The 10497-nt window shown below is 45.6% G+C and overlaps 1 protein-coding gene across 1 annotated transcript in view; it reads left to right on the top strand.

The window, feature by feature from the left end:
- Window positions 1-385: 385 nt before the first annotated feature.
- TAF4B (TATA-box binding protein associated factor 4b) overlaps window positions 386-10497 on the top strand; it is a gene marked incomplete at both ends in the record, with an annotated part of 78156 nt that continues 68044 nt past the window's right edge. The window contains one exon of the mRNA XM_080340579.1: window positions 386-698. Coding sequence (XP_080196705.1) covers window positions 386-698 — 313 coding nt within the window. The remainder of the gene's footprint in view (window positions 699-10497) is intronic.

Below are 10497 nucleotides of genomic sequence, written 5' to 3'. Positions count from 1 at the left end.
GGGAAACGAGTCTGGCGCCTGCGTGCCGTCCGCATGGCTCTAGAAACACCGCGGCCACGGACGCGCCGCGGCCGGGTGCGCTCTGAGGGGCGGTGGGGCCAGGCCCGGCTGTGCCGGGCGCCGCCGCAGTAGGGTGCGCCGGCGGCGTGGGCCCGCCCTCCGCCCGGCCGCCCTCCCTCGCTCGCTCCCGCCCGCCGCCGGCTGGGGAGGGTGGGCCGGGCGGGCCCACGTGCGCGGGAGCCGGCGGAGCGGGGCCACCATGTGTTTCCGCGAGCGAGCCGGCGGCCGGCGCAGCGCCTGAGCGGCTCCCGCCCGCGATGCTGCGGGGCGGCGCGGGGCCCTACGCCACGCTGCCACCCCCTGTCCCCTCGCCGCATCCTCCTCCATGAGCGCCTCGGCGGCGGCCCCCGTCAGCCTGATGCCCAGCGGGCACCCGGAGCAGGCGGCGGCGGCCGCCGCGCCGCCCGTGAAGCTCCTCTGCGCCCCCGCTGCGGGCCCGCTGCCCGAGCCGGGCAGCCCCACCGCCAAGGTGCCCGGCGGCCCCGCGCCCTCCGCCGCCCCGCAACCGCCGCCGCCGCGCTTGGCGGCCGCTCCCGTGGTGGTGAGTGTGGCCGCCCCGGGGGGCCCGCGGCCCGTGGCGCCCAAGCGGCCGCCCACGGCCACCCTGCAGTTACCAGCCAACTTCCAGCTGCCCCCAGGTGAGTGGGCGGTCGCCCTGCCCGGGCTGCGGGCTGGCTCCCGTGTCGCGGCTCACCTGGCGCGTCGCGCTCCCCGCTGCCTGGGAGCGGGTGGGGAGGACGGGCTGGCAGCCGCTCGTCCCCGGGAGCCCGTCGCCTTGCCCTTGCTGCAGGGGACGAGCCGTAGCGAAGGACGGGCAGGGCGGCGGGGGAACGGCAGCTGCCGCCGCAGGAGGGGGCGGTTCGCGGCTGTGCCCGAAGTTTGGGGCGAGTTGCTTTTCTGCCCCAAACTTCTGGGAATTGGGGTGTTTGTCTGTCTTGCCGGGCGTTGGAAACGTACATGGGTTAAGTCACTTAGCAATGGGGATGCTTATAGCATCCGAGGTGCGTACGGCGTATCTGGAGGATGAATCTGGAAGTCTCTGGATTAAGGCAACTTTATACTTACTTTGCTGGATAGCACGAGGAGCAGGAGGACTAACCAGCAACTCAGTGGCCAAGTTACCTTGATTTGTGACGTGAAAAAGACTAATTGAGGCTTTCGAGGAACTTGGATGAAAGGGTGACGCTGCGAAGTGTGAGCGTGGGTTGGCGACTGCAAAGTAACTCCCACGTACAGTGCAAGTCACAGTGCTCTTACTCCCCCTCCAAGCAAGCTGTTCTGGAGGAGCTGTTTTCACTGTTACAACCAGGCCAATGTGAATCGTTATTAAAAGAAAATATTACCCTGCATAAGGAGCGTAATGTTAAAATTTCGAGACGTGTTGCCCTTTGAAATGCTTTTCTCTGTAAACCATATGTGGGAAAGGAAGAGTTGAGAGAGGTACCACACTTAAAGATGTACTTCCTATAGTGGCAAAGAAAATATTGATGTAGGAATTGCATAGTGCTGATAAAGATGGCTTAATACTTTGCATAGCAGCACAGGGTTAGCCAGAGCTCCTACCTGCACTTCCTTACAAGAGGAAGAAGATGCTGTTGGTTCTAAACTTCCCTCTCTTCCCTGTTTGGCTGTATTTAAATGCTTTTTTTAAAAAAGAACATGACTTTGATTCCACTGGTCTTGGTCTTGCTATATTGAGATCCCAAGATTTGTAATCATGTTATTGCTATTGTTGCTATAATGATTTCCTGCCAGGACAGTTCCTTTGTTAGAGCATCTGTTGCAATTACTTTCAGGTAGGATGTTGCCTAAAGGATGACTGGTTTTACATTAATTCCTGTGCTGCTGGTACATATTTGCATATTTTCCTTTTTTGTTTCTTTTCTTCCCCAACCTTCCATGTCTTTATCAAAGACCTGCACCTCTCAAGCAAATACATGATCCTGATGTAATTTGAAAAATACATTGCCTTTAATTAGTAAGTTTCACTGTGGATTCCCAGCACTCACATGATGCTATGTCTGGGTAATCAGCACTCAAGGATGAGTCTAAATCCTTGCCAACCTTTCTCTGAAATGAACCAAAATGTACATTTTTCTTTTTGTAGTAGGGTCCTCCAGATCTTCAGGTTTTCTCTCTAATATTTTTGCTTTCTGGAATTAAACATCTTTTCGTGAAGGTGAGTTGCCTGTAGTTTGGGAACTACAGGTTAGTAGAACTTTTGTTTTTCCTAGTAGCTTGGCTTGATTACATCAAGGTATCCTGCTGAATGTCATTTAACTTGTGTCATGGCAGTTACCCTTCAGTTGCATCAGCTTATTTTCCTTGCTGCTGGGACAAGAAAGAAAGCAAGCAGGCTTCCTATTGGAAGTTCAGAGGTGCCAGTACTGTGTACAGCATTGTAAATTGAAAGTAACTGTAGAGAGTAATGTTCCAGAAAGAGGACAAAAGTTGTTGGATTTCAAATAGATCGCTGTTTCAGAGAAACGTCTCTATATAATTATCCTAAAGACAATTTAAAAATGCATTCTGGCTTGAGTAAGTATTAGTATTCTACCTCTGTCTTCTATGTAGATTTGATTGTTAATGACTAATAAAATCATTCGGAAACTTAAATGCAAGATGAATGCCATTAAAGCTACAAGTGTTAGCGTGCTTAGAAAAGACAGTGGAATAAAACACCAAATTCTTAGGGTTGAAACATCTGTATTTCAAACAAATTGTAAACTCTAACCAATCAGGACAAAATACAGAAGAGAGGATGCACTTGGCTTTAAAATCATGGCATTCAACCTGTTACGAAAAATGCATACAGAAAGCGTTTTCACCCTGAGTTTTGAAGGGAGGTATTTGAACTGGTTGTTCTGGGGAGGGTTGGACAGCACTGCCTGTACTGGTCATCCTGAAATACTCTTGAACTGCATGTGGCCTGGAGCAGGCATTGCTCCTGTGCTTCTGTGGGGCTGCAGTCTGGGAAGGAAGGGCACCAGGGGAGCTGCATTTGACCTTGTGGCTTGTGGGGGCAGCGGAGGTTCCTGGAAGTCGGGGATTTAGGATGCTCTTTTTCTTCCATCTCTACCCAGAATAAAGCCTGGCAGTGGGAAAGGCATTGGCTGATGACCAGGTATGACTTCACTTCTCCGAGCATGGATTGTCCTTCTGCCAAGTGCTGCTTTACCTGGTTGCCCAGGGAAGATCACTGAGCTTTGCAAGTTCTCCAAGTCTTGCAGGACCCAGACTTGCACATGAGTAACAAGGGTTTTTCAACACCTTCCTATGCTCTCCTCTACAAAATGCTGATTTTCAACTGAGTAGCCAGCTGGTACTCAATGCCTTCCTTCTGTCTACAAATTTCTCTGCTGTCTACAACTACTTGAAAGGAGGTTGTAGCATGGAGGGTGTTGGAGTCTTCTCCCAAGTAGCAAGTGATACAAGAGGAAGTGGCCTAAAGTTGTGCCAGGGGAGGTTTAAATTGGATATTAGGAAAAAATTCTTCACGGAAAGGGTCGTCAGGCGTTGGAACAGGCTGCTCGGGGAAGTGGTGCAGTCACTGTCCCTGGAGGTGTTAAAAGGCATTTAGATGAGGTTCTTAGGGACATGGTTTAGTGCTAGAGTTAGGTTATGGTTGGACTCGATGTTGCTGAGGGTCTCTTCCAACTGAAATGATTCTGTGCTTCCTTTACCCGTAGAGTATCTCCTGTACTAGCAGTCAGGAGGTGTGAGCCCACCCCTGGATTACAGCCAGCTGCCACTGGAGGTTTTAACATACAGTAAGACTTCACCTGGGGACTGTCCTTTGTACATCTTCAGCTGAACAGATTCTGCCTTGAAGGTTGGGTTGTGGCATTTTGCCCTTACGTATCATCAGCTGTTAGGCTGAATGGTTGGACTATGTCTTGCTTTTTGGAGGGAATTGTATGATCTGCCAAAGGGGCCTTTCCTCAATTGCTCTTTTATTGTCAGGAACACATTAGCAGCATTTCAGAAGGGTTTGCATGTAGCAAATGAGTCTGTGGGACTCAGCAGAGAGCAGATGAGCATGGCGAGTGCCATACTGCCAGAAGATCCCTTGGTCCTGAGCTCTGGTGATTGTGTGGTCTGTGCTGATGCTCCTAAAACTACAAATGTCTCATGTCATGGGCCATCTGCTTAACAAGAAATAGTCTCCTTGGTTAACCTGAGCTTAATGTTGGAGGTAAAAATGGCTGGGCTGTTCTATTAACAAAATGGTTAAACGGTTGGAAAGGGGAAGGAGTGACAAGGTTTTCATGGGCTGTGATGAATGTCTATAGATCACCTTAGTGTATTTGGGCCCTGCACCGCTTTGGAGAACAGGACGGTAGAAAAAGAGCATAAAAATAATGAGAAGAATGTTGTTTCTTGATTTCCTTTCTTCTTTACTTTTCTTTAACTTAGTTTTTTGTCATTTCTGTGTCTGTTTTTATGTCTTTGATTCTATCCCTGGAATGCTCATTACAGGTAGGCATTGAAAGGGCAATTAGCAGATGTATCTGCTGCTCTTGTGGAGGGTTGAAAAAAATAGAGAATTCTCCTGGATGCTAGGGATTCTCAGTTGTTACCTTAGGATCGGCTTGTAGCAAGAAGCCTTTCAAAAAGCTCACCTGATGGCACTGCTGCTGGTTACAGGGCTATGATAGCAGCTGCTGATGCTTTTCGCTGTAGCATCAGCTGCCTCTGCTGTGAGTATTTCTGTTTTATGCTTTCTGTTATTGCTAACACCAATGGGCCTGAACAAGTATGGTGTCAGCAAAGAGAAGCTGCCCCCAGTCTGCCTCAGTTTGCACTAGTGAGCTGATGCAAGGCATGGCCACCATGTAGAGTTTCCTTTGCACCGGACTTGGAGGGGAATGGCAGCAGGTAGAAGTTCTTGGTTTCTGTTTGCAGCTCAGTTATCTTTGTCTGCATGTTTTTGGCTTGTCCGTGGCAGGTTTTCCGCTGCCTAGAGTGTATTTATTTAGGCTGATAGTGGGTAACCGTGCAGAAAGCACAAGCAGTGTTCATGGCAGGAGGCCAGGGCTGCCTCCCAAGAGGCAGGCAGTCGGCGTGCGGACAGTCATGGGTGGGATGGAGAGAGAGAGAGCTTATGTGGGTATCCCAAAACTGCTGTGGGGTGGTACAGAGCCTGATCTCGTCAGATTTCTCTTAATTGTGTATAGAAACTAAGGTAACATAAAGAGTTAAGGGCTGGTAGACATCTGGATGCTGCTGCCTTCTCCTTTTGAAGTTGGCTTGATACCTCTCAAGCATGGTATTCTGAATTTCCCTCGTCATGTTCTAGTTTTTATTTCTTGACTGTAAAACCACACAAGGAATTAAATATTTTCATAATTGCATCTGATCTTTCACTTTGGAATAGGAGGAAGCATTGATTTCAAAATACTTCTTAGTTCATATTTTGTTTGGGTAGGAGGAGGCTATTCAAAGATTTCTTGTTTCGACAACACAAAAAAATCTAGAAACTCCTTCAAACTCTGCCGTTTCTGGATGTTAATATCTCATGAAGCTTGAGCATAATACTTGTGCATTGGATGACTAGTAGAGGCTAAATATTACATATTGCATGTCCCGTGTTTAGCAGGTTTATCAGGCTGGATTGTTTGCAAACTTCTCTCTTCACAATAGGTGACACCAGTCAGCTTTTTTTGAGGAGGGGTCAGCAAAGCTTTGGCAGACTTGAGGAGCTAAATCGAGCGTAAAAAATAGTGTCTTCTGCTGCAACCAGTAGAAATTTCATTTGCTCTGCAGGACTTGATTTTCCTTTCGGGGCTGAATGTGTCTAGCAAAACAATGCCTTCATACCATTAAATGCACAGCCCTCTGGGAATTATGATTTAAATCTTGGCAGAAGATATAAAGCTAACGTCTGAATTTATGGCTTTCACCAAAAAAAAATAAAAGAGGCAACAAAAAAACACAACCAAATGCATCCTGAATACTGAAGCACTGAAATATGATGCTCAGTAAAATTAATGTTAAATGCTGTTCAGATTTTACAATCAATTGGAGTGCGTTGCAAAGAATTACAGCTACCAATTGGTGAATAGTAAACTTTTTTTTAATCTTTAGAAGAGAGAAAATGTGAGCCTGACTTCTGTTGTTTTTGCAGTATTAAAAGGACTCTTCAGCTTGTAGCAGTAAAAATAGCGTCATCCACACACAAGTGACAGCTGGAAGAAATACTAATTATGTTTGATTATTCTTTTCCCAAAGATGCTGATAAAGTAGGTAAGCTCATGAGTTACTTTTAATAGTATGCAATACTAGTTTTTTTTAAGTTGTCTTAGAGAATCAAGTATTTGTCATGCCACATGGTAGAAATCTATTCTGTGCTTAGTGGTTAGGATTGTATGTTACAGTTGTATATGGGAGTTTTGCTGTAAGTTCCAAAGCCTTTGATAACTATCAAAGATGAATAATTAGTACTGCCCTAATGACTTGGACAAAAACTCAAAGCCAGATGCTTTTTTGTCGTGAAGCTACTTCTCTGAAAGCTATGATAATTTCAGAAGAAAAATGTGTACAATTTGCAAAGTGGAAAAGATTACAATAGATGTTTCTAAGTGTCTCGCTACTCAAACTGTCAGGATTAAGGTCTGTTCTGCCATCTGGGTCACCTTTAGAACAAAGTCCACTAATGGATCTTTCCCTCTAGTATCTTGAAGAAATAGTCTCTGATCACAACTGAAGCAGGTTAATAATGGCAGCAGATGGAAGATCCTTGTTGCTAATGAGCAAATCTAGGGTCGTGAAGCTCAGTGATCTTACTGGGGTGATTTGGTGAACTAAGAACAGTCAAATGTTAAGATAGTACATGTTTTTCATAGCTTGTGTTTGCAGACCTCTTCTACTGCATGCTTCCAGTTGGTTCGAGGCAAAGGAGACGGCTTAGTTAGTACTGGCTGCTCTTAGGAGTTGCCTGGGCAATCAGAGTTCCTTGTGTGGTGTACAGGCTAGATAAACAGGTAGGGGTGAAGCAGCATGCTCTGGTTGATGCAACACCTGAAGATTTTTCACTTGCCGTTTATCAAGTGACATTTGCCATCTAGTTCAAGTCAGTCTGCTCAAGGCAGCTGATGGTGTTTGTTGAAGGGGGTAAGCGTATTCAGAACAACTTTATATATGGCTTGCATACTAACCATTTGACAAATATCATGCAGTTTTGGTGACAGTTGCCACAGCATCCACATAGACAGAAGTTAATACTTCCGTGAAGGTTTTTCTGTCTTCTACAAGAGTTTTTGTTTGCTCCATCCCACTTAGCGCAAGGTGGCAATCAGTGTTAAAATTCAGTGTTAAGCCTTTGCTTGCCTTTCAGAACTAAATGAACATCCATCCAACAGAGGAGTGAATATGTACTTTTAGAGGAAAGTGAGTGGAATTCAACCTTCTGCCGGTCCCCATGTGAACACCAAGAAAACAAGTGTCCCGTTGCAAAATTAAGCTGGATTAATTGAGTTGATTCTCCTCTTACTTAAAGGAGTTAGAGATTTAAAGGGGGCTGATCTTGTCTTTTATTAGAACTCTACCAAGACACCTGTTATGTTCTTAGCAACTCTTGGTTTAAAATTAAGATTTGTAGTTCAACACTCTCTAAGTTTCACAATTCTCTGTAAGAGCTTAATAGCTCACAGTGTTGTAGAAATGGAAAAGGCAGCGTATTGGCATACCTTCTGGTCACAGAATCACAGAATGGTTGGGGTTGGAAGGCACCTCTGGAGATCATCTAGTCCAGCCTACCTGCTAAAGCAGATTCAGCCAGAGCAGATTTCACAGGAATGTGTCCAGGTGGGTTTTGAATGTCTCCAGAGAAGGAGACTCCACAGCCTCTCTGGGCAGCCTGTTCCAGTGCTCTGGCACCCTCAAAGTGAAGAAGTTTCTGCTCACATTCAAATGGAACCTCTTGTGCTTCAGTGTGTGCCTGCTTCCCCTCTTCCTGTTGTTGGACACACTGAAAAGAGTCTGACCCCATCCTCTTGACACCCACCCTTGAGATATTTATAAATATTGATGAGATCCCCTCTCAACCTTCTCTAGGCTTGACCCAGCTCTCTCAGGCTGTCTTCATAAGAAAGGTGCTCTCTTTATAAAGCTGTGTGCTGTGTATATTTGGCTGCAGTGTGCCAAGCATCTAAGTTGCTTTTTAGAGAATTTGACTCCAGTGAATACTAGGAATACACAGCAAACTAGAAGAGGGGGAGGTGCAAGATTTAGTGTCTTTTTCAGTGCAGTAGGAATTGTCTTGGAAGTAAGGTACTGTCACTTTGGCTCCTTTGCCACCAGCTGAATCCTTTGCAAATACTTGAAGCTCCTTCATTTAGTAACTTGTATCCTGGAGAACTCTTAAGTCAGATCATCTTATCTGTATACAGTCCTGGAACTGTCTGATTACTCAGATAGGAAAGCAACCAAGCCCTAAGTAGCGAAGGTGCAAACCACAAAGATGAGATGAGGAAATGCCGACGGAAAATGATCCCAGTTGCTGAAAGACATAGCCCAAAGATAAGAGCTAGATGTTCTCACGATACCAAATAAGAGTGCCTTGTGGAAGGCAGCGTTGGCTGGGAATCCCATACACCTACCCAGGAAAAATCCTGAGATTCAAGTGTAATAAATACAATAAATTCTATTGAATTCTAACAGATACAGTAGAGCCATCTTGGAACTATGCCCAGAGAATATCTATGACCTGTTGGTTATTTACAGCCCCTCCAAGAATCAATGCAATGTCCATATTTTCTTTAGGTGGTTGGTAGGGACATCTGTTGTTTGCTATATATAAAAGGTATACTACCTTTTTTTTTTTTTCTTTTTTCACAAGAGTTCTACTGTAACTGTAGAATTGTGTGGATAGAAATGTATTCTGAAGTGATGAAGCTCAACCATGTGTGCAGTAGAGAACCCTTAGCTCTGAAACATGGGCCTGTACTCTGTGAACACACATTAGCACTGTGGGGGCCCAGTTGCTAGACTGTTAAATAGAGACATTCATCTGAGCACCAAAATGCATTGATGAACAGCTAGCCTCCAACACCTTGCATAAGACTTAAGGATTAAGCAGTGTGTGAAACCTGGCTTCAGATTTTTAAGTTTTTAGCACTTTGTATCTAGTTTCTGGAGGAAGGGAGGGAGAAGGGTTGTTGTTTAGACCGTTCAGAAAGATGCATGGTGTCCATTATTCCAGTCTATTTGAAACAATATGTTGTCAGACTCTTTTTCCATACTGTCTAGAAGAGAGATGTTTTTCCCTTTCCTGCCTCCCTGTGCTTGAAAAGGCTGTGCCTGTACTCAGTGTCTCAGGAGCTGGTGCTCGCTGTTAGCACAGAACTTTGCCAGAGAAAGGTTGGAGTTACCGGAGGCAGCAGCCTTCACTGGGGCTGTACGTCTCTTGAGCTCTTCGTGTGACAGATTTGTGAGAGTGCGGTGATTTGAAAAGCTGCTCATGGCAACGCAGGCAATCTGGGAAACGTTAATGCTAGTGAAACAGCGCTGTCAACTGGACAGTGATGTCTGTGAGGAAGGCTAGTCCCTGCCTTTGAAAAGGTGAGATGTGAGACATCTGAGGCTCATGCAACCTTAAAAGTTGTAGACAAGACTTTGCAAGAATCTGCAGTGTGGTGCTTGTGCAGTTGGCAAAGATGCAGTCAACCTCTTCAGAGAACTTGTGGGTATAACTTTGTATTGTATTTTATTTAGGCTGTCTGTGTTCTGTTGGAGCATGAAAGCATATTGGGGTTATGCACCTTGAACTTTTCTCCTGACCTGGAAATAAGTGAATTCCACACCTGTGGGCAAAACAAGGTGTCTTTCATTTGAACTCAAAATCAGACATGTCATTGTAACACTACAATATCTACATGCTAGTCACTGATCCTGAGCCATTGCTACAAATACCCATTAGTATAGAGCCTTCCATGGAGCAGAGGGAAAGGATGCAGAGGTGATTTGTGAGATATATAATTATTTGGTTAGTGAAATGACATGGGAGCAGAATGAATTGGTTGAGAGCCTGGGTATGTGATTCTTTTTGCTGCTCTAACAGTGGTAATTATGGACTGATCATTGCTGAATTCCTCTTGCATCAACTAATATTGACTTCCAAAAGTTGGAATGATTTATCTTAAATGCTTTGTAGGTGTAGTGTACAAGCTGAACAACTCAACTTGACCTACACGGTGTAGATGAGCCCTCTACCCTTCTTGTCTGGGAAATCTAAGAGCAATCAGAGATGCTTTCCCAGGAAAAGCCCCAAACAGGCAATCTTTGTGGCTTCCTAGAAGATCAGTTGTCCAAAATCAATTGTATTTGATTAAAGAACAGAAGTTTGAGCTCATTATTTGGAGCCTGTGGCAAGGAAACCTTGAGTGGCCGCCAGATCTTTATTGTAGCTTTGTTCCTAAGACAGTGAGAAGCACAGCT

This window comes from Nesoenas mayeri (genome assembly GCF_963082525.1).
Source record: "Nesoenas mayeri genome assembly, chromosome: 2".
Lineage (NCBI taxonomy): Eukaryota > Metazoa > Chordata > Aves > Columbiformes > Columbidae > Nesoenas > Nesoenas mayeri.
This window is presented reverse-complemented; position numbering and strand designations above follow the sequence as displayed.